The sequence below is a fragment of the Mustela lutreola genome, chromosome 14 (assembly GCF_030435805.1).
Source record: "Mustela lutreola isolate mMusLut2 chromosome 14, mMusLut2.pri, whole genome shotgun sequence".
Taxonomy (NCBI): domain Eukaryota; kingdom Metazoa; phylum Chordata; class Mammalia; order Carnivora; family Mustelidae; genus Mustela; species Mustela lutreola.
Window position 1 is genome coordinate 46105850 of NC_081303.1, and position 24019 is coordinate 46129868.

Sequence of the window (24019 nt, forward strand, 5' to 3'; positions counted from 1 at the left end):
TGACATCAAGAGGGTATGTCACAAGCCTAAGTTTAGTTAGTAGATTTAAGTTGGTTTGGAGTTTTATCCACTAAGTATGATCTTCTGACCCCTCAGTTTTACAACTTTCCACTCTCTGTGCTGCATAGCACCTCTCCACTTCTAAGTTAATCATTTCTTTGCCATTATCTGCCAGGAGTTCTTATCTCTTTTGCTGTCACTTTATAACAGGGTCCTCTTATCAACTTGCATAGAGTCATGTGATCTGTCTAAACCTATCAAAAGTTTCCATTCTTCTGATTAGAAACCATCATGTAACTGGATACATGGTTTACAGCAGGCACTAATGCTGGAAAAAGTACAGAGTTCAGGGAAAGACTTAACTTGTAACTTTCTGCATTCTTGGATTTTTTTTTTTTTTTTTTGCTATTTTTTTTAACTTTCACTGAGGATTACTGTAGTCTCATGTGTCCTCCCAAGGGCCACAAAATTTGACAAGCTGTACTTTTTCTTGTGCTCAATGATTTCTGCTTTAAACCAAAGGACCACCTACAATTTTACTAAGAATGTCTTCTAATTCGGATACTGGAAATTTACAAGATTCTCTAAAGCACGGACTTACGCCTATTGGTAAGTAGGAGTTGCTCTATTTATCATCCATTTATTATTCTGCTAGTAGATTAAGTCATGTAATTTAATCTCATTGATGTCTTTTGCATTGTAAGTCATTGCTTCTCCTATTGCCTATTAAAAGTACAGAAGCCCATGTATGAATCACACATTCATCTTTCTCGAAGTTAAAAAAAAAGCAAATGGATATTTCAGTATTATTCAGTTATCCACTGTTTTTGGATGCCCATGCCTTAGTCTAAAATAGAATAAAAAATGTATAATGTATATATTTCATCACTAATATTTTCTGATAATTTCTAATCAGGTATAATAAGCTAAAGTTTGACCAGCTTGAAACAAGTTAACCATATGGAGTCATCATTGATCAAACTTGAACAAATAGCTTTCAAATATTTGTAAGCCACACCACAGGATGGTGTCTCTCATTCATTGCGGATACTGTAGAGTCTCTTTTGTTTCCTGATGAATAAAAGCCATGCAAAAAACCCATATATTTTGGGTTTAATATATATATGACATATATAATAATATATACTAATATATTTAATAAATATATGTATGTATGTATACACACACACACACACACACACACCCGTTAGTTAAGGATTACAATTTAAGGGTTACTGTCTGTTTTCCAAAATACTGAGCATGGCTTATTTTTATAAACAGGAGTAAATAAAGCTAATTTTCACTTCTAAAAAGAACAAAAAAAAATGTTAGCGTTACAGCAAGAATACATGCAGTTATTCCTAAAAGTAAAGGACTAAAGGGAAGTGATTTCCAGTGGTCTGTAATCATTAGTCTGTTGGCAGTCATTTTTTTCCGTTCCCGTAGTACTTGAAGGACCTGTGCCTTTCCCTGTAAGCACTTTCTTAGGCTTTCGAACTGGAATTTCCTTGAGAATTCGCAGAGGCGTGTCATGAGCTCTGAATTCTAGCTTCGCTGGAACAAGAAGGAAAATCAAGGCTTGGGCTTTTCCTCTTTCTCCCTAGATAACCAGCTGACTCCACTGAGGGCAGTGATTGCTGTTTTATTGGGCCAACTACACCCTCTGGTATATCAATTGAGGAAATGATGACCTCACCCCCCACCCCCAAAATCTGTACTTAGGAAAAGAAAACATGAGGAAGGCAATCAGAGTGCAACAGAGAATCAGTTGCTCTGCAGATAAAAATATGAGCACAGGAAAGAAGGTGAAAGAGAAGCACAGACGATTTCTAATCTTTTTCGCCTGGCCAAACCGCGGCGGCGCGCTCGGGAGTCCCTCCAGGCAGCCACTGGCTGGGCGTCCCCTGGGCTCCCGGCGAGAGCGCGCTCAGCCGGGGACAGGGGCGGCGCGCGTGCGCGCGCGGCAGAAGCCCGCGCTCCCGCCTCACCTCGCGTCGCGCGCAGCGGGGACTGGGAGGCTGCGAATTAAGAGGGCGTGGGGTCCCAAGAGCGCACACGCCGCCCCCACCCCCCACCGCCTCCACGGCGTCCCTGAGACCCTTGGGAGTGAATTAAAGAGGGTAAGGTGGTAGAAGGAGACACCTTTGCATTTCTCTCTGCTACGTTTTACCCATGGTGGGGCGAGGGGGGTTGGTTCCACCCTGAGCATAAATGGAGATCTGACACCCTCAGGTCTGGGATCAGTCAGGTTCGAGAGAGCCTGAACCTGCGGTGTCTGTCTAGCCTGGGAAGGACTGTTGAAGACGGAACTTCCAAAAAAAAAAAAAAAAAAAAGTGTACGGAAGGAGGCGCTCAGCGAGTCAGCGAGTCTACCCCAACACCCTAAACCTCTCCAGGCACTTCCGGGCGTCAGATTCCGGGATGACAAAATTCCAGTCAATTTTCCGGTAAAAGAAACGTTTCCGGATCTCGTTCGAGGCCTCCCGCCCTTTCCTAGCTCTTGCACTCTCTTAATTCCATTCCCTGATACTGCCAGGTGGCTGGGAGATGTCCGTGTTTGCAACATCTTAGGCACCCAGAGGCCACTACTGGGACTGAGAGTTCCATCTGTTCATGGGGTAGCCTCCAAGAAGCGTGGAGAGTCATTCCTGGGGGGGTTCTTGGCTAGACAAGTCACCCAAAGGGCTGACAGAGGAAAGGGGGACATTGTGAGCCTTTAGTCTGAACAGTTAGGGCTGACCTTAACCCTGAAGGTGAGTTTCCTCTTGGATTGGATTCTGACTGCCCAGGACACGCCCACTGAGAGAACCCACAGGTGGAGTGGAGAGTGTTTAGGTCCTGGTGTGGCTTTGAGGGAGCAAATTGCAAGTTAGGATAGGAATGGGGAGTGGTTCACAAAACTGAGGCCAAGACATGTAGAGATGGGTCAGGGTTTCCAACTTCACATTAATTCAGTTGTGTTGTACTAAGAAATGTGCCTCTATTTATTTCGAAAGCTGTTCCTATGGGTCCTAGGTGGGCATGACATTTTTCTTCTATGCACAGTGGGAGTTACATGAAAATTGTGTATAAGTGTCTGTACTCATATAGAAAAGTGGAAATAAGATGACATTGTTCCTTCTGCCTACCTACAAGATAACCACACCGTGTGGTGTAAGAGCAGCAGACTTGGGGTTAAACCCAGATTGCTCCCTTAAAGTTAACTAGTTCTGGGACACTGTCCTGATTCTTGGTTTCTGGCTTAGGTTTTTGCTTTGTTTTGTTTTCTTTCTCCCAAATGAGGCAATTCTACAGATGATACACAGTAGTAAGTAAGAGAGAAAGAGAAATAGAAGGAATTATTTGTCTGTATCTACAAAATAGCCAAATCTGTATGGTGGTAAGTATGTCCTGTAACAAGTATTCATTAACTCTTCTGCAATGTGCCCGACATCACTGCTTTGATTACTATGAAATTTATGTAATTCTTTAAGTGCATTTATGGAATACATTATACACATTCGATATATTATTGTCTATTACTCATAGGAAGTTTTGTCTGTTACCCACAGGAAGTTATGTCTGCATAGTTAAGGTACATAATATACAATGCAAACATTCTTGAGACACTATATATAGTTTGTTATCTAGTCTCCTTAGCGCTCTTGGAGTCTGATTTTATTCCAGCAATAACCTCCAGTAAGCTCTGTGCCCATAAGGATCTCTGAAAGTAGACATAATGCAGTGGAAAATAAGATAGCCCCTTATGTCACCCTAAACTCTGGCCAGCTTTATTGGCAGTGCAGTTTCGAATGCCAGTCACCCAAATCCATATTCTGATTCTTGGCTGCTGGGCTTAGGCAGCCAGATCCCTCCAGGAAGCTAAGCTCTGATGCCTCTTCTCCTTCCCTGCCTCAGCCCAACTCCAGAAGAGTGCTTCTCAGACTTTCTTTACTGGTCTTGATCTTCAAGTCCTGAGGAGCTAGAGGATTTCTTTAATGCCTCTTTTAATAAACCAGGAGATATTTATGGAGGAAGGGAGCACAGAGGCTTCGTAGTGGTGGTGGTGGTTTTTTCCCTTAATGCCTCCACCCAGACAAAATGTGTAGAGTTATCTTCGATTTAGCCTTGAACTTGGGATGAGCTAGAGAAGGACTCTGGGACAGACTCCCACCTAGAGGCCCAGCTTCCCCCAGCACAACTAGAGATATTTTATGAAAGGTGGGAGTCAGACATCTTGTTTCCCAAGACTAGAACCTACCTCAGGATAAAGCTATTTTTTGGAGTTGCACTTCCTCACTCTTCGCCTTATTGGAACAAAAATTTCCCTGAGAAATACTGTTGGCCTCAAGGAACTTTAGGAGTATGGGGGCCTTGAGGTCTGGGGAAACCCCGGGGAAGACTTGAAATATGACCAGTGTGAATTTGAGAGTTTAAGCCTGGAAGAACCATGTGGACTGAACTTGACCAGACAAATTAATAAAGGCTCCCTCTTTTTTAGTCTTTTGGGAAGCTCTGATAGGTGTTTTTGTGTAATAAGTAACAAAAGACACACTTAACTTTTAAACTCCAAATAATCTGAGTACAGATGAACATAAGCATTTTGGTGAGCAGTTTTTACCTGGGGGTATAATTAACTCCCTGAGGACTATGTCAAGCAAGCACTGTGAGATAGTCAAGTTAGCAAGTCCCTCCCACTAGAAAGATCTTATTTTTAATGGTTTCTAGAATGGTTAGTGATTCTCTTCCTAGTTGTTTTCTTTACAGAAAGTTGAGTGTGGGTGCAGTTATGGGAAAAGAGATACAAAGAAGAACTGATATTAACAGTGTGATGTATTGCTTTACTAGTACTGTCTCATGCAACTATAAAGTTGACTTTGTTCACCGTATTTTACTGATGACAAAATTGAATCAGAAAGGTCAAGTGATTCTCCCAAGATCACTCCCCTTGTCAAGAGAGTGAACTGTAAACAGAACACCTGTTCTGTGATTCTGAAATCTGTGATCTTTCCTTAAAGTAGTGATTATTTGCCATTGTTGATATAAAGGAACTATGATTAAAAACAGTGTTGATTTACTGACATTCTTCCGAAAGGCATTTTGGGATTAAGAAGACATTTGTAAATGGCTCTTTATCTTCCTTTTCATTCCACAGTGGAATCAGATTTAGATCCCAGTAGAATTCACAAGGGTGGGATGGGGAGAGGTGTAGGGGGCCGGGTGGGGACAGCACCCAGGAGCCTTGGAGGCAGAGCAAAGCAGGTAGGAAAGCACTTTGGGTCTTCTGCTCTGGTTTCCTTGAAAGGATCTCTGGAGTTTGGAGGGTTTTCGTTTGCAGTTATGGGGTATATGCTGGCAACTGGCAGGACTGCTGACAAGAATTGAGAGAAAATTCAGAGCATGTGTTTGTTATGTGGGGTTGGTGGGTATGAGGAGGGCAGAGAAATCACCCAAAATGAGTAGCTGAATTTATTTTTTTAAAGATTTTATTTGTTTGACAGAAAGAGAGAGAGAGAGAGCACAAGCAAGGGGAGCAGGTGGCAGCTGGGGACCTGCTCCCCACTGAGCAGGGAGCCTCACATGGGGCTTGATTCCAGCCAAAGCAGAGGCTTAACCGACTGAGCCACCCAAGAGCCCCTGAGTGATGGAGTTTAGAGAGAAAAGGGCCCTTTTTACCTTGAGGAACAAACATCTGTTGTCTTATAAAGGGAAGAGACAGAGAATGAGATAGTTTAAGCGCAAGCACTCTTTTTTAAAAAGTCCTGTTGACTAACCCTGGTGTGTTTCTAGTGAGATGCTGGTCCCACGTCCAGCGCTGACATTTTTGACAGTAAATGCTGATTTCTTCCTTGTGATCTGGACGTCCCCAGCCTCAGCCCCATCAAGTTCCACCTGTTCCACCAACGGTCTATATTGCATTGAAAAGAAAATCAGTCGGAACCCTCCACCAGGTCCCCGAAGCATCTCCCCAGTTTCCAGAAAGGAAACCTTGGGGGAAAAGTAAAGAATTTGCTCCACGCCCGTTGCGCTGGCTGGGCACCACTCTTAATGGTAAAAGTTGCCTTTAGGTGGGAGGAGGAGCCGACACCCTGCCAAACTAGCGAACCGCGTAACCTCCCAGACCCTAACACTTTCCACACTTTCGCACCGCAAGCTGGAAGGTGATGGTATTATCGCCAAGGCCCGCTGGCGCCCCCACTTTCTTTCCTGTCCCAAAGGGGCCCAAATCGGCTGACAAACACAGCTCTGAGCGGCCCGGCACTCTTTGATCTTAAGAACAGAAACCCCTAGTGCGGGGGCTTTCCTAACACAAGAGCCTCGCGACCACCCACCCCCTCGCTCCAAGAACAGAGGGATTCAAAGAGAGGCGTCGCGGAACCCCTTCTTCCCTCAGGACACTTCCAGTCTGGCTTGATTCTCGTGAAAGGCAGCCCAGAGTAATCTAGTGTTGAGGATTTGGCTCTAGTCTGGGTTGAGGAGGGGGGAGGGGATACGGGGAGTGGAATTGCAACTCAAGCGCTCAGCTGGTTCCACTAAGCTCTTGGTGGCCTGTTGGCGCCACGATCGTCCTCGAGAACGTCACTCGCTGCTCTGGTCTGTCCGGAGGATGGGCAGGGGTGTTCCGAGAATGGAGTCTCCGTCTCCCGGTTTGGAGTTGGAGCTGACTCACATCTCCATTTCAATTATAGAGGAAGAGATAGATTAGATTGGACCACCTACCCAAGATTATTTCCCCAGCCCGCTCCCTTCTCAAGACCGGATCTCTCCGCCCACTTCGAGGAGGGCTTCGGCTCTACCGAGGCGGGACGCGCCTGGACCCCTGGGTTGGGGCAGGAGTCTCCAAAGAAAATGAATCCAGAAAGTTCTACTGAGAAGCCTTTTTACAGAGATGCAAATTCCGATAATCCAGGCCAAACTCTGGGAAAACCTCACCTTTCCTTAGGGCAAGGGTGGGAGGTGGTTGGGGGAGGGGAGGAGTCCGGATTACCTGGATAATTACTTCATCCTGTATTTTCCTCCTTTAGTAAAGACGGGGCCGTGATCTGTGAAGGTACTGTTGTAGTGATTGTGAATCAACCCCCACTTGTGGCTACCCCGACACACAAGACTTTCCGGGGTAGACTGTCTAAATTGACAGCAGTTTTCCCTCCTGCTCTACAGGCTGTGGTCGATGATGTCTTAAGTAGTTATTTACACAAGTAACGGGGATTTTTTTTTTTTTTTTTTTTTTTTAACGAGGTACGACTTCTCACCTATTCATTTTTTCAAAGCTTCGGCCAATACGGTGCTCCTTGGTAGTTCGTGTGTCTGTACTGAAATTTAACCCTTCTCACCTTAAAACAAAGTGGTCTGGAAGCCGGCTGGGGGACCCTGGAGGTGGGGCATATAGGCTCAGCCCTTCGAGCTCCGGATCAGAACTCTGGAATTCTTGCTAAACTTAATTTTCAGAGAAAGGCAAACGGGGCTTCTGATGGGCTTTTTGAGTGGGAGGGGCTGAAAAATTAGGCAGAGCCTAGGCTGATAAACTTGCTTCCCTCTCCCCTCGGGCTATTGCGGCCACTTGGTGGTGACTTGCCGGGAAAAAAAAAAAAAATCTAGATTTCTTCTGAGGCTGGGAACTAGACACGTGCTACAAGAAAAGTAAAGATTCTGTTTTCTTAAAAAAACACCAAAGAGTAGAAATAGAGGAAGCGTTAGAAATTGTTTCTAAGAATGTAGATTTGCAAGTTTCTTGAGAGGTTGGGTGGGTCGTGTAAGGCTTCTCCCACCCAGGCGCGCGGGAGGGGTGGGTCTTCTACTTGGGGACCTGTGTTTTCCGAGCCCAGGAAACTTGAACCAGTTTTAAAAATCTTGACATTTTCACTCCCTTTGCAGCCTGCACGCGTTAAGCGCGCGGGGCTGGCCAACAATTCTCAGGTCAGGTCAAGGGCAGGCTGTTCCCGGCGCGCTCTCTGAAATGCGGCGCGCAGCCGCGGAGAAGTGGAGGCGGGGGAGGAGAGGGAGGCAGTTACGTCCTCGCGGGTGGGGAGTGCGAGACCTCCTCAGCTGCAGCCCGCCGGGTGAGTGGGGCGCACGGCCCCGTAACGCTGAGCCTGGATAAAATATGCCAGGACTGCGCTCCTCGGGCTCATCAAGGCTGCGGGAGCCTCCCCGAGCCATCATCCTTTATAATTGCAACCGTCAATCAATGCTTTAAGACAAAGTCAGAACCGGGAAGGACGAGCCCTGGAGACCAGTCTCGTCGGAAAGAAGGTGGAGGCGTGGGGGAAGTGAGGGGAAAGGGGAGAGAAGTTTGCCAGAAGTTGGCAGAGGAATGCAGGGAAGAAATTGAGAATGAGCACGGTAGCTAATGCCTGAACAGCCTCCCTCTGCCTCCCGACTTGTGGTCTGTGGTCTTTGCCGCTAGTTAAGTTTCCCGCAGACGGGGTGGATTCCTAAGTGTGCATCCGCTAAGAGGCGGAGTGGCAGTAGGTTAAGATGTCCCTGGCGGAGGCTGGGATGCGTCTGCCCGCCTGCGGGGGCTTTATCGTTCCACGACAATCCGTGTATCTGTCAGACGACCACGGGCATCAACGTTTAGACCACACAGGTCCAGTTTCCCTACTCCCATCTCAGTTGCCTCCCCCTTCCCGCGTCCACTTGTCTTTCCTTCCTCACTGCTGCCTCTGCAACCTGGGACCATCCTCGGGTAACCGCCCGGAGTCACCGTGGGGGGCACAGGCTCCTCCTACCCCAGCTCTCTTTCCGATCCGGTGTTCTGGGAGACGCCCAGGCCGATCCCAGGTCACAGGGCAAGCGGGTTGGTGGATCCAAGGAAGGCCCTGGCCCGGCAGAATTGAAGGATCAAGGCACCAGAACATTCCGAAGGAGGGAACACATAGGGTGGGGAATGGATGCACTTACGGGGTGCAAATGAGTCTAGCGCAATGAAAGTCTTAGTGCCGCCGCCCCTCCCTCTGCGACTGCCCCAGGGTTGGGAACCCCTGCTGCTCCCCCTAAACTTGAGGAGAAAAAGGGGAAAAGGTGAGTCTGTCATCCGATCTCTGAATAGAACCAATTCCAGTGGAAGATTTCCCACCTTGTCCGTGACTGGTAGGGGTCTCGGGAGTCCCGGAGGGGATCTGGGATAGGGTTGACCCTGGGGCACTCCTCTCTCCCTGGAGCACCAGTTTTCTCTCTGCTTGAGACCGCCTGTGTTTGCAGTGACCCTTCCATTCCCTGCGGCCAGCCTGGACTAGAGCCTGAAAGCAGGGCAAAACGCCTGCGGCCTTTCTGTGATAGGTCCGTGGTCCTTTCTTTTCTTCTCTCTCTCTTTTTTTTAAAGGGTTGTTTTGTTTTGTTTTGTTTTGTTTTTTTGAAACCTTGTCTCCAGCTCCTGTTTTCCCCTCACCACCTCCTCTGGTTTGGGGAGGAGATAAATGAATGTCAGCTGGGCCTCTGTCACCATCACTACTGGTTTAGGTTGTGTGAGGTGAAGGCAGACTAGCTTGGACTGAAAAGATGCTAGTGTGGTGGAAACAAGCCCTTTTGGGGTTGAAGCTGGGTTATGAATGTGATCACAAAGTTTGCCTTGGCCATGTCAGGCTCTGCCTCAGGTCCAGGCAAGGAGCAAGGATTTCTCTGTGCTACGAAGTATATGATCTGTCAGACCCTCTCTCTACTTCTTTCAATTCTCCTAAAGCTCTACCAACCAGAGGACCTTCCCTCTGGGTCTGAGAGCTGGAAGCTCCCTCTGAGGACCAAGAGTCTGGAATTCTCCATAGCAGCCAGCCTGGTGTTTGTAAAGGTGCCACAGAAGTGCCCCCACGAGCCCTTTGATTGTAGTGGAAGGACACTCCTAAATTAACACTTTGTAATAAACTGATTTTTAAAGTTCATCTGAATCCACAGAGCACTCCAAGACTGATTTGAGATTTAATTCCTTTCATTTTCTGAACTGTGTAATATATATATATATATATATATATATATATATATATGCATGCACTTATTCACGATGGTATTTAAAACAACTAGTAGTATTGAAAATGGATTGACAGTGTTGCATGATACTATCAGAAATCTGAGCATCTTTTTTTTTTTAAAGGTTTTATTTATTTATTTGTCAGAGAGAGAGAGAGACAGAGCATGCACAGAGGGAGAAGCAGGCTCCCTGCACCAGCCCAAGCAAGGTGCCCAATACGGGGCTCGATCCCAGGATGCTGGGATCATGATCCTGAGCTGAAGGGATATGATTAACCGATTAACTTATCTGAGCCACCAAGGTGTCCCGAAATCTGAGCATCTTTAGGGTCACTAATTTGGGTAACCACAGCCCCCTGCACTTTCCAAACTAATGGACAGTCCCTCTCCCCTCAAGTTTAAACATTTCTATGAAATTTCATGTTGGTACAAAACTGAGATTTAAATAACTTAGATTCTGAATATATATTGAAGAGCAAAATGACAAAAAAGAACAGTTTAGAGAGCCAGCAGCCTCTGAATTGCCAGACACGGGTAGGCGATGAACAACCCGTTTCATGTAAAAGTATAGATTAATCATGGCGATGATTGGAGTGTTTTTCAATTCATCAAATACTGGACTGGGTGGTTTAAATGTGTGATCTCCATGTCATTCAAATAGAATAAATTCAGATCTTTTGAGATTCAAATTCACCCCCTTGTGGGGGGACTCTCATAATTACCCAGTCTCACAGCAGACACTGAATATGAGGCATTTCATATGCAGTCATGAGGCTGGAAAAAATGTTTTTCATCTTGTTGGGATGAGATCTGAAAACTTTGAAGATGTGGCTGGGCTGGTGGCCGAAGAGCTTACATAACAGATGGTTCTTTAAAACTTTACACTGAAGTGCTGGGCCTCCGGGCCTCATGCGGATTGTCCCACCAGAGACACCAGAATGAAAGAGGAAAGCCTAGTACCCTCTTTGCATTCTACTTGCAGACGCAGTTCACTAAAATTTAGGAAGCCTGCCACCAATATAATCTTGGGTTGGAGGGGGTGGGGTGTTGATAACCGAGTGAAGGAACTGGTAGAGAGGGGAAACGGTGATCGCTGTGTCTCAGTTTTCCCCCAAGTGAGTGCACTTGCGGCGTTGTGGCTGTCCCTTGGGTGGGTTGGGACGCTCGGCCAGTCTCGCACTCCCCGGGCCCACCATGGGACCTTTTCGGGCTGAATGCCGAGGGAATAAAGGAAGCCGGGAGCCCCTTGAGAGCCGGCCAGCTCTTTGGAGAAGAGCGGTCAACTGAATTCAACATCTCTTTTCTCCTTCGGATTGTTTAAGTGGGTGTTTAACACCCCCCCCCCCAATCCAGCCCCCGACCCGACACGCTCGCGGAGACACGCATGCACACCCATGCACACCCACACACTCCCACACACTCCCGCGTCCCTTCTGGCTTCCTCCCAGCTCGCAGAAATAAATCGCCGCCCTAGCCTCGCGTCCGCCGCCGCCGCGCTCAGACAGAGGTCGCCTCTCACTAGCTGGAGGACCCGGCAGCATTCACATCCCCCGCCCCAGGTCAGGGTGGGGTGGGAGGGGGTTAAGGCGGGGTGGGGAGGTTGGGGCAGGCCTGGGGACCGGAGCATGCGCCTCATCCTCATTGGCTGGCGGTTGGTGTCCGACAGATTCCGGAACCCGCGTGCCCATTCACTGTCATCACCTCTCATCCCAGCCTCCCCCTTACCCCCGTCTTACTTACCTCCCCTCTCCTCCCCGTGTTCCCCCTTTCCGTGCCAGTACCGTCACCCTCGGGGCTGGAAGGACCGCTCTCGGACACACGGGAGGAGTAAACGAGGCAGGAGAGGGAGGCTGGAACTTCGCAACTCAGCACTTGTGATAGTGAGCGCGAGGGAAGCAGAGACTGGGGAAGGGGCGGAGAGGAGAAGTGAGGCGAGAGAGAGAGAGAGAGACCGACCGACCCGTGGCGATTCTGAGCCAGAGGGCGGGTGGAGGGAGGGGTAGAAGTCTCCGGAGCCGTCCGGGAGCAGCGGCTGCAGCGGCACCGCCGCGGCGGCAGCAGCAGCAGCAGCAGCAGCAGCTCCGCGGCCGCCTCCGCTGCCCTCCTGGAGCTCGGCCGCACACAGATCCGCGCCCCGGGCAGCTGCGCCCTCGCCACCGCCGCCGCCTCCGCCCTCGCCGAGCCGAACCAAGGCGCCGGGGCGCAGTCTTCACCGCATCTCTAGCCCGCCATCTCCTCCCAGCGGCTTGGGGGCGGCTCCGGAGTTGCGAGACTGGACGGGGCTCAGGGGTCCTGACCCGCGGCCCTGGGAGGAGGAGGAGGCGCGCTCCTGCGAGCGCGTGGGTGAGCAAGTACCCCAGTCGCCCCTCCCTTTTTGCTGCCGGAGTTGAATCTGTGCTGCCCGTGTCCAGGTGCTGGGCTTCCGGACGGACACGGACCCCCTATCCCCGTCCGCGGCCGCCCTGTCATGCTGCCCAAAGTGGAGACAGAAGCCCTGGGACTGGCTCGATCGCATGGGGAACAGGGGCAGATGCCGGAAAACATGCAAGGTAAGGAGGCGCTGCGCGGCGCTCCGGCTCCCGCGGCCACGCCACCCCCGGGCTCGCCCTGCGGGCTTCAGCTGCCCACCCCCTCGCGGCCGCTGGGCTATGGGGCAGCGCGCGGGCGACAGGCCCCCACCCCAGGGACGGGCATAAAAGTTTATGGTTCTTGAACAATGCGGGGCGGAGGTTTTCCAAGCGATGCCTAATTGGCCGCTTCTAATTAAGAAAAGAGAGGCTTCGAGCTCTATGGCAACCCGAGGAGGGGGCACAGCTTCAGGCTAAAGATACTTAAGAATAGTATGATCATTCTCAGAAATGGAATGCCTCACTGGAAACCGGAGCAGGTTCTCGGTCATTGAATCGGTGGGAACTTTAATCAGTGCTCTTGTGTGGAGGAAAAACACCCTGCCTAGCAAAGCCAACTACAGAAAGAGAAGATGACCCCGGAAAAGCTTGTCTTAGCGGCGTTAGAATGCATGTGGGCACCCCCAAAAAGCCCATGCGGACCCTTGGAGCCGGCTGTAGTTGGGACAGCTTCAGAACTGCAGGCAGAACTGAAGACATCCAGAGTTAGCCCAATCCCATCTTCCGCGCGGATATTGCAGAGTTAGTTGAGGGAGGGGGCAGCGGTGTAGCTTAATGACTCCGCTTCAGTCCGGGAGCTGGGAGTATGGAAGTCCTGTTTGTTTTCCCAGCTCTTGATTGCTGACAACAAAAAAAGCAAACTCTGCTGGCTTTTTTTTTTTTTTTTTTTTTTTCTTTTTGCCGCGTTCCAAAACAGCGACTCTACATCTGGCTCTATGAGCCCTTCAGAAGTTTATCGCAGTTGCTCTGGGCCGGGGAGGGAACAATGCTAGGAAAAGTCACCGGTGCTCTTCCATCCTCGCCCCTTCCAGCGCGCAGGATGTGCGGGCAGGCGGGCCTGTGATCCCGGGACGCTTCCTGCCATCCCCTTGAGCGAACTTGAAAGGGCCGGGGAGGTGTTGAGAGCAGAGTTTGGGGTTGGTGCACGCCGTGGTGCGGGACAGGCGGCGCGCCTGCAGCCCTCGGCCCCGGGGACCCTGACGTCGCCCGGCTGGGCTGGGGGAAAGGGGGTGGCGGCAAAACGTGCGTTGTACCTGTGGGGTCGCTTACCCTCCATGATCCTGGGGTCCCTCCAAGCCTCCAGGAAGGGCTGTGGAAGTACCCTGGGGGCTGTGGCCCCTGAGACTAACTTGAGGGTTGGCTGCTGGAGGAACCCGGTTGGCCCAAAGAGGCATTCTCGCCGGCGCCTGGGATTCCCGCGAACGCAGGACGTGGGGGACACCCGCGCCGGGAGTCGGATCTCGGAACCCTCCGCCTCCAGCTGCGGAGAGGGTCTACTCTTTGGGCGCCCGTGAGGCCAGCGCGATCTTGGGTGCAAAAGGAAAGTTTCTGCTGCTCGTTCCGGCGCGCGCGTTTCTGAGACTCGGGAAAAGACACTCAGAGAAACGCTGGATCAAGAAGTAGGGGAGGCAAGAATAAGGGTTCAGGGGGCGGGGGACATGGGAAGGAAATGCCACTGTAATATTTTCCCTGTAAAGTTCGGGAGGGGCGTTCTTGACACGATCTGCTGCCCCAAAGCAGAAAGTTAGCCCTCCGTTGTGGCCAGGGCTCAGGAGAAGCCGCCGGCTGCTCGATCAGCTCCGGGTTCGAAGACAGCGTGGGAAGGGCCAGGGCACTACTTCCCCCTAGGCCATGCGGCCTACACCCCGAGGGGAGCCCTTGGGGACTCGACCCCATTAACACGCTTGCTCTGGTCTCAGTGGGGGCCGCGCCCTAGTCCGATCAGAAAGAGGACCCGCCACTGGGTTTCGGGACTGCATAGCGCTTGCAACTTAGGGGGAATTTTTCCTCGTGCCTCCACGACCCTAGCTTTACAAGGCCCCGCCGTCCTCTTCACTTTCTTAAGACTGGGGCTTTTCTGCCCTAACGGATTCCGTTCTTCAAACGCCTGCTTGAGTACAGCACCTGGGAAACTCTGAAAGGTGCCCCTGTCTTGCACAGCGGCGACTGTCTGCCCACACGGACCCTGTCTTTGTCCAAGAGGGTCTCCACGCCCAGCCCCGGTCTTTTAGGGGTTGGAATCCCGAGGTGGGCACCGAATCCTCCTGCAGATGTTTGCCTCGCAGTGCCTCTTGGGTGCGAAGTTTAGACTTGACTTTGTTGGGAGAGTAAAAACAGTCAAGTACAGTTTTCCCCAAAACACGCCACAAAGCAATAGTTACAGGTTTGGGGGAGAGATGGGCTATAAACGAACTTCTCGACCCTTCAGTTCCCCCACAACCTCAGCTTCCCAAAACCCCGAGCGCGGCTGGCACCGCTGGGAGGACTGCGCTCAGCATCTCTTTACTTCTATCTTACGGAGCCCAGACACTAGCCTCTACGGAAACATCATTCACCGGGACCCCACCCCCATCCCCAAACTCTGGCTAACTCACTCGGGTTTAAGCCCCAGACCTCTCGGCTCTGTGGCTGGGGAGGAGAGGTCTCAAATTCAGCCGGTCGGTGCTCGGCCCTCAGCCTCCAAGTGGTGCAAGTGACCTCACCTCCCCACGGCCCTTTCCGGGGGCCTGCAGAATCCATAAAGAGAAAAAGAACATTATTTTTTAAAAGAATAAAGAAAAAGAACGAGTCATTGTCGAAGAGGCCACAGTATGGTGATGGAGTGGCCGGGAACTTTGGGATGCGGTGGGGGCTCTTTTCTCTCTTTCCTTTTTGGTAAACAAATCAGAGGAAACTTCTGTCCGGCCGTCGGTTCCCCCATCCCCCCCCCGCCCCGCCCCCTGCAAATGCCACTGATTAACTTAAACTCGACTCTGCTGTAGTGCGCCTGTGTGTAGCCGAGCAAGGGGCGAGAGGCGAGTGCACCCCGGGGTTTCACGGGAAGGTGCCCGGGCAGGTTAGAGTGCCGGGCTGCGCGGACCTGACCCTCACCGCAGGTACCCGCTGCGTCCGCCCTCCGAGACCTGGCCCCACGTGAGTATCAGGAAGGGACTAGATCAGGTATTATCTGGGGTCTCCTGGCCGCTGTCCTTCCTGTGCATAGTTTATCCATCTTTTGGCTGCAAAGGCGCCTTCGCGGGGCTGCGTCCGGCGGAAGGCGGTTACTCGATCCCCGCAGTGAGCCGCGCGGACCCACGGCCTGATTTCTGTTTAACTTTAACAGGGCGATCCCGAGGTGTTTATATTTTGCACTGATTATCGGAAACATGTGAAGTTTATCACAGGACTTTAATACTTTGCGACGAAACCAAACCCTCGTGGGTATCTTTTCCTTTTTCTCTCTCTGCCCGGCGTCTCTTTTGCTTCTCTGTTTTTACAGGAGATTTCTGAGTGCGAAGAGATGAAAGTATCCAGAACAGGAGCCCTGTCAATACCGAGCTGAATGTTTCTATTAATCTAACAGATTTGCACGTAGGGAGCAGCAGGCTGTGGTTCAAGTGGGGCTGCTTCTGGAAAGCAGGTTTCTGGGGGCTTCACGTTCTCGGTCAAGTGTTTGCAAATCGCTGTTGCTCTCCTGCTGAGCGACGTGTACTTACAGCAAACTTAGTTCAGGAGTGGGAGAATGTGTGTAGGTGTTCCTCTCTCCTGGGCAAAGGTGACATTTTTGGATCTTAACTTCAGGAAGTTTAAAAAGTTCTAAATTGTTACTTTCTGCAATTCGTGTTTCTGTTCTGACGGGCTGCTTTGCAGTTATGAGCTGTGTTCAACAGTGGTCTGTTTAAAATTCTTAACAAAAGAAGTTGGAATTCTTTTTAAGCTAAAGTCTTTTTAAGTTAATTCTTTTTAAGTTAAAAAAATAGGAAGGGCACGTTTGTGGAATCCAGAAGATCTTGTACTTTCATTGTATAGTTTTTCAGTACATCTGGAAGAAAAAATACTTTTATTTTATATTTTACCTGCGATATTTGCCCACCAGTTACCAAAATGCTTTTCACTGCAGGATTAAAAACCTACCGAGTGAATTAATTAGCTATGTATATACATTTCTTTTGTTTCAGTGTCTCAGTTTAAAATGGTGAATTACTCCTATGATGAAGATCTTGAAGAGCTCTGTCCAGTGTGTGGGGATAAAGTGTCTGGATACCATTACGGGCTCCTCACCTGTGAAAGCTGCAAGGTTTGCTTACGCATTGCTACCTGACAAATATAAGGTTCAGAACCAAAATAAACCATTGGAATCCTTTTTAAAGCTAAATTAAGGCTGTCTTTTTTGGACTCAATTAAAAATGAGAGAAAGAGTTAGTCTTAGGGAGATAATTCTTTGAAATATGTGTTTGATTTAATTCCAAAGGCAAAAAAATTTATGCTGTTTAGAAAACTTTGCCAGCCTCATGGCTTTAAAATATTTTATTGTAGTAAAGTGATGTATCTGTAGAAAGACTTCTATTTCTAACAGTCCTAAATATTGATTTTGCTTGACTTATATATATTTAAAGCATCGTTGTTCTTGAGAGAGAACATGACAAAGTATTTCCCAAATATATTTTAACTTCAGAGTATTCTGTGCTGCAAGTCTAAGCATTTTTTATCCACAGATAAAAGTCTAAATTCTCAACTGTGTGATTTTACCCTGATTTATTCCAAAAGCAATTTTTAAGATTTTTTGAAATTTATATCATAAAGAATCAGAAACCACATCTCATTTTATAGTAAGTGTGGCTTTCGTAAATAAATTATATGACCTATTTAAATGCAAGAAATTTTAATACGTAAAATGTACTCTATTGTTCCTAATAATCTCAACCATACATCAAGAATTTATCTCAGACTTTTTTAATATATTCCCCGTCAACTTGATAACTTGCTATTTTTCAACATTTTTTAGAGTAGAAAGCTCAGTTGCAAATACTTAAACAACTGCCAGGAAAGCCCTTTCATTCTTTATAACAAAGTAAGATTGTTTCACTTTATGGCTAGTAGAATAAACATAAAGAATGTACCATCTTGGTAAAGCTGGTACTGTATTATGAAGCTACAAAATTTGTTTTTGATGAATTCTTTTGGGTGCAGTATAAGAAAAACACACTGTGCTGAAGTTCAGCTCTCTGTTACACATGCTTTTCTTTTCCATTAGTTTCACCTTTTTTTACACAGAGTTCCCCAACTTGAATGTATTCCAGTGGAATTATGAACACTTCCCCATTTTACTCTTTAAATCCTTTTGCTCTTAACTGTCTAGTGCTGACATTTGTAGAAAATGTGGGGTTTTTTGCTATTCTGTTTTTCCACTGTTACTTTACCATAGTTTGCCACTAAAATTTTATCAGACTGCTTACAAACAGTGCAGATCTCTATGAGTACCTTATCTGGAATACGGGGTTAATAAGAAAACAGATCTGCTTTTTCTTTCTTTCTTTATTTTATTATTATTATTTTTTAATACTGGTCCATATAGAATGTGTTTTTCTCTAACTGTTGAGATGAAATGATGTGTATCCAAATTTCCCTGAGAATTGATAGAATTCTAGGAATAAACTCAGATGCTAGAAAAATCTCCACTTTGGCCGGGTGCTGTTTTGGAGGGTTGATCTTGTTAAAATGTGAAACAAACCACAGAACCACGGAAGGGCTCATTGGTTCAACAAAAAGATTTATTGGTGATTTCCTTAAAATGAAACAATGGAAGAGACGGGTGTTAGATTTTTTAATATGCCTCACTATTTTCTCTGTCTTGTAGGGATTTTTTAAGCGAACAGTCCAAAATAATAAAAGGTACACATGCATAGAAAACCAGAACTGCCAAATTGATAAAACACAAAGAAAGCGTTGTCCTTACTGTCGATTTCAAAAATGTCTAAGTGTTGGAATGAAGCTAGAAGGTAAGTTTCTTCTAAAGACTACTGCCTGTTAAAACTCTCCAAGGACATAGGATTTAAAATAACACTGTACTTAAAATATGGTAACATTATTTTCCTAGACGTAACTGTGGACAGTAATGTGAGATCTTTTTTATGTTTTGTCAGCAGAGAAGCCTGAGTGTCATTTAGACACTGGTGAAATCTACGAGGAAAAAAACTTAAATAATCGGGGTTCCCCTCTTCCTACCTTTTTTTAGAGTTTGGGGAGCAGATGGATATGATGCTAAAAAGGCCAGGTTATATGAACACAAGACTATAGTGATTCAACTGAGAGCAAGGTTTAAAAATTTGCAAAAGTTAAAAAAAAAATACTCTAAGTTTTCAAATCAGGATGCTCTAGTAAATGTCTGATTTTAATCTTTTAAATTATTTACTTGTCACAATTGTTATGATTAATTTTGTGACTCCTGAGCAAGAGTTAAAGTTTTATTTTTTTAAAGATTTTTATTTATTTATTTAACAGACAGAGATCACAAGTAGGCAGAGAAGCAGGCAGAGAGAGAGGAGGAAGCAGGCTCCCAGCTGAGCAGAGAGCCCGATGTGGGCCTCGATCCCAGGGGATCCTGACCTGAGCCGAAGGCAGAGGCTTTAACCCACTGAGTCACCCAGGTGCCCAAGAGTTAAAGTTTTAATTGTGCAATGGAGTTACTCATGTAGAGAGTATCATTTTGATAGTGTGGGAAAGCACATTTCTTTCTTTCTTTCTTTTTTTTTTAAGATAATGACGAAGGCTATGAAATGAAGTTGAAAAGTAGGAAATGTGAAAAATAATGAACTATTAAATCAGTAGCATTGGTTTGACAGGAATAAGATAGTGGCTCCCCAGAAACCAGGTTAGAGTTTATGTTTTGAGAGTAGAGCTGCTACTTAAAACAATGTCCAGATTGGCAGGGAAGAAAGTTAATATGTAGCCGCTGGAGATAGTGTGTAGTTCATGGGGTTTCTGTTTCTTAGCCTCCACAGATTAACGCTAGTGAAAATAAAGTAATAATAAAGGTTATGTGTCACTGTTAACGTGCCGGATACAGGAGTGCATTTTAATGATCAACAAGGCACAGGCTAGTTATGTGTGAAGCTTCCTTGTGATGGGCCCCTCATACTTGATAAAAATGTTCCAAAGATTTCAAATAAACCTGCTGAGTTGCTAATATATTCTTTTCCAATAGAAGTAGCCACTTTGGTTATCATTAGAACTGTTAACTCTGTATTGCTTTTATTTTATTTATTTTTTAAGATTTTATTTATTACAGAGAGAGAGAGCGAGCATGGGCCAGGGGTGGGAGAAGCAGATTCCTTGCTGAGCAGAAAGCCCACTCTGGAGCTCAATCCCAGGACCATGGGTTATGATGTAGGTGAAGGCAGATGCTTAACTGACTGAGCCACCCAAGCACCCCTCTGTATTGCTGTTAAGAAGAGATTAAGAGATCAAGAAAGAAATGCTCACTAATTTCTTTATTATCAATCACTTTATTATTTTTCAAACAGCAAAATATTGTGGGAGATGCATACTGTAGTATGAGACTCAAAAGATAAAATGTCAGTGAGTAAACATTGTGAGATGCTTGGCTGTTTCAGTTGGTAGAACACACGACTCTTGATGTTGGGGGTCGGGAGTTCAAGCCTCAGGTTGGTCATGGAGGCTGCTTAAAAAAAAAACATAACACACACAAGTAAATGTTGTGGTTTCATATGATGTCATTTTATTTCTTTTTTTTTTTTTTAATGAGAGGAGAAGGTTGCATTTCTTTACCTTAAAAAGTATTACTAACTGTAAGTCACTGGTGGGGCGTAACCATACTTCTTTAGGAGTGATATGAGAAAGTGGAATATTCAATAAATTATCATCCAGATGGAAAATATGTGCAATATTCTAGATAACCTAGCATTCACAATGAATGTTTAATGCTATACTAATCCTAAGATAAAAAGTTCAAAAACTTAACCTCCAGCAATTTCAACAAGTCAGAAGCTATCAGGGGTCGCTGGTTTCTGTCTAATGGCCATTGGCCACGGTGGGCTTGGAGACAACTGCTAACTCACTTATTCCACATGGTCCCAGATTCCACACAGCACTGTGATGGTAGACTGTCTTGACAGCTTCTGAAATGAATTTGCTTAATTATGTCCAGTTCTGCTTAAATTAAAAACAATAATGAGTGGTTATCTGATGTGTGTTCATCAAGTCCAGGTGAAAATAATTTTCAGGATGAATATGTACCTGTCCTTTGCAGCAAATTAGTCAAAATGACTTTGAGGGAGGAAGACACTGTAGGGGAAGATACAACAATTTAATGGAGAAAAGGGTTGATTTTTTAATTTTTTCCTCTTAGCAGTTTGGGTTTCTGCAAGAGAATTCCGACATAACTGGTGTAATAGAAACTGATACTCTTTCTTAGCAATCTATAGTATGCCCTGTAGGTAGCAAAAATGACAAAACCCTCACCGTCTATCAAAGGATTACTGTGTCCCTATGCATCCAAAATATTTTTTTCATGACAAACACTTAAAGAGGAAATAATTTTAAAAATGGCTTTTTTTAGTGGTGGAGGGGGCGGGAATCTTTGTGGGCTGTTGTAATGAAAACAGCCACCCACCTAAACACTAGATACCTGGAGATACAGAGAACGCTAATAATTTGCATCTTATTTATACCCTTACTCCATTTTTTTTTTTTTTTTTTTTATTTCCCCACAGCGGTAAGGGCTGACCGAATGCGCGGAGGAAGGAATAAATTTGGGCCAATGTACAAGAGAGACAGGGCCCTAAAGCAACAGAAAAAAGCCCTCATCCGAGCCAATGGACTTAAGCTAGAAGCCATGTCTCAGGTGATCCAAGCAATGCCCTCTGAGCTCACCATCTCTTCTGCAATTCAGAACATGCATTCTGCCTCTAAAGGCCTACCTCTGAACCACGCTGCCTTGCCTCCTACAGACTATGACCGAAGTCCCTTCGTAACATCCCCCATCAGCATGACAATGCCCCCTCACGGCAGCCTGCAAGGTTACCAAACCTATGGTCACTTTCCCAGCCGGGCCATCAAGTCCGAGTACCCAGACCCCTACACCAGCTCACCAGAGTCGATCATGGGCTATTCCTACATGGATAGTTACCAGACCAGCTCCCCGGCAAGCATCCCACATCTGATAGTGGAACTTCTGAAGTGCGAGCCAGATGAGCCTCAAGTCCAGGCCAAAATCATGGCCTATTTGCAGCAAGAACAAGCTAACCGAAGCAAACATGAAAAGCTGAGCACGTTTGGGCTTATGTGCAAAATGGCTGATCAGACCCTTTTCTCCATTGTTGAGTGGGCCAGGAGTAGTATCTTCTTCAGAGAACTTAAGGTATGTCATGAGCTATTACAGCTTAAAATCCTCCTTTTGAGAGAGCCCTCACTCTGTTCCTGATGACTGTATATTCTTGGTGTTGAAAATAGGTTTTCCCTCCTTCTTCGTATGATTTACAGAGTAGAAGAATCTTATGACCTTGACGTCAAGACTTTCGCCGCTTAACGTGATGGGCCTTTATTCTGTGTAGCTCTTGATTTTGGGGGGGGGCGATTGGCATTTCATGGAAAGCGTAGGACATTTGTTTTTGTTTTTGTTTTTCTGAATGACAGAATGTCTTTACTTACTTCCTTTAACTCAGTTGGTTTATGGCTAGAAAATTTAAGTCAGTGTGAACTGGCATCTTGTGAACTTAAAAATACCAAATATAAGGCTTTTATCTTATAATGGTGCCAGTTTAAAAGAAAAAATGCCAGTGTTTAGTTGTGTTTAGACCCTAAAGAATGAAAATGATACCACTGGCTACTAGTGTCAAATAGGTATTTACTACCTGTTTACCCTGACATTAGGTTGATAAAGCCTTTGTTTTCGGAGCAGATTCCAATAGGATGTTTACTGTCATTGGATGGGGATTGGGCAAATGGTGAGTGCTAGTCCACTTGGCTCGGGTTTAGTTCTCATAATCAGTGTCTGTCGTTGATTTTAATGGATTGGTACATTGTAAACACAGTACGTGTTTGTGTAAGGATCTCTGTTTAACTACATAATTATTTTATTTCCTGAGACTTAAGACTGAATTAATATGGGAGAGTGATACGGAAGTTCGGAATCCAAAAGTAGCTACCAAAGCACTTTTGGGAGTCAGTGGTTTCATTCTCTGTTTTAAGAGCAAAGGTGAATCCTGGAATTTGATTTCCCAGTCTATCTGTTGCAAAATCAGTTTCTTCCTTTTACTGTCATGGGGCTAGACATGGCTGCTGAAAGACTGTGGTTTCTGAACACCTAGGACTTTTGGAGGAGATTGAAAACTCTTTGAGAGAAGGACAGTACCAAGCAGACTTTCAGTGTAAAGGGCGGCTGTTAAAAACTGTCGTTTTAGATGGAGCAGGGAATATGAAGGCTGTGTGCGAATGGGAAATAGTGCTTTTCATAGCAGTCTTTACTAAGCACTGCGATTTCTACAGGGAAACAAAAAAATGACCTGAGCAGATCCGAAGAAGTTGACAGAACACCACCACCAGGTTGTAAGCACTATTGATGTATCCAACTCTTAACTCTCTTGTCCTTTATCTCTCCATTTAAAGAGGCCAGAAAGTGGAGATAGATAGATCCTAAGTGCAGAGGACAAGCAGAATGCATTGAGTTAGCACAGTCTGGCCAGGTGTTTTCTGGGTATGTAACAACCACTCTGTGATAATCAAAGTGTTTTTCATGAAAAACAAAAACAAAGGAAACTTCCTGGTGTTCTTAAAGTCACAGCTTTGTTCTTCAGATGGCTGGTAAGGTATCTGAAATGAAAATGAAAATGATTATTTTTTTAAAGACTTATTTATTTATTCGACACAGACAGAGATCACAAGTAGGCAGAGGCAGGCAGAGAGAGAGAAGGGGGGAAGCAGGCTCCCTGCTGAGCAGAGAGCCCGGCGGGGCTTGATCCCAGGAACCTGAGATCATGACCTGAGCCAGAGGTAGAGGTTCAACCCACTGAGCCACCCGGGCACCCCAAAAATGATAATTTTAGATACAACACTAAGAAATGTAACAATGAGGAAAGCACGACCGACCTTTGCAGGCAGATGGACTTTCTTGTTAGAGCTTTGTTTGCTATGACTTAATAACTGTCTTCGTAGGCAAGATATTAATCTCTAGGCTTAGTTTCCCCATTTGTTAAATTGTCCCTGTGGTGTTTATGTGCAGGGGTGGTATGGAGGGCATAACAGTACTTTCACTGAAGAGGTTTTGCAAGGAAGAAAGGAGACTACGTGGGGAAAATATATCTAGGACAGGGAGTCTGACATATATTTTATACTCAGTAAATTAGAGTTCTTTTAAAATTACGATTACCGTGGTTTTATGACAAGCGTATGGAGGCATTGCATAATACTATCTGATACTCAGCATAAAAGCAAGAAGTTCTGCTTTCTTCCTAGTTTGACGTTGGGAAACAATATTACCATGTATGTTACAGAGTAGACAGTAGTACAATTCTATAATAAACAGTCCTAACTACGACTAATTGAGGACATAAAATTTGCCAGACAGTAAGTTGGGTGTACGATGAATACAAAGTTGAGTAAGACGAAAAATACTTCCTCTCAAAGATTTTATAAGACCGTTTCACAGGGGCACCTGGGTGGCTCAGTGGGTT

The 24019-nt window shown here is 46.3% G+C and overlaps 1 protein-coding gene across 3 annotated transcripts in view; it reads left to right on the forward strand.

Annotated features, from left to right (window-relative positions):
* Nucleotides 1–312: 312 nt before the first annotated feature.
* Nucleotides 313–24019, forward strand: part of NR5A2 (nuclear receptor subfamily 5 group A member 2) — a 138009-nt gene continuing 114302 nt past the window's right edge. The window contains exons 1-5 of one of the 3 annotated variants that reach the window (XM_059146214.1): nt 313–609; nt 12354–12491; nt 16508–16626; nt 18187–18328; nt 21062–21708. In XM_059146214.1, the coding sequence (XP_059002197.1) occupies nt 546–609; nt 12354–12491; nt 16508–16626; nt 18187–18328; nt 21062–21708 (1110 nt within the window). In that variant the 5' untranslated portion in view covers nt 313–545. Of the gene's footprint in view, nt 610–12353; nt 12492–15326; nt 15483–16507; nt 16627–18186; nt 18329–21061; nt 21709–24019 lie in introns of those variants that run through there. The other 2 variants (XM_059146212.1, XM_059146213.1) reach the window with 2 other exon arrangements.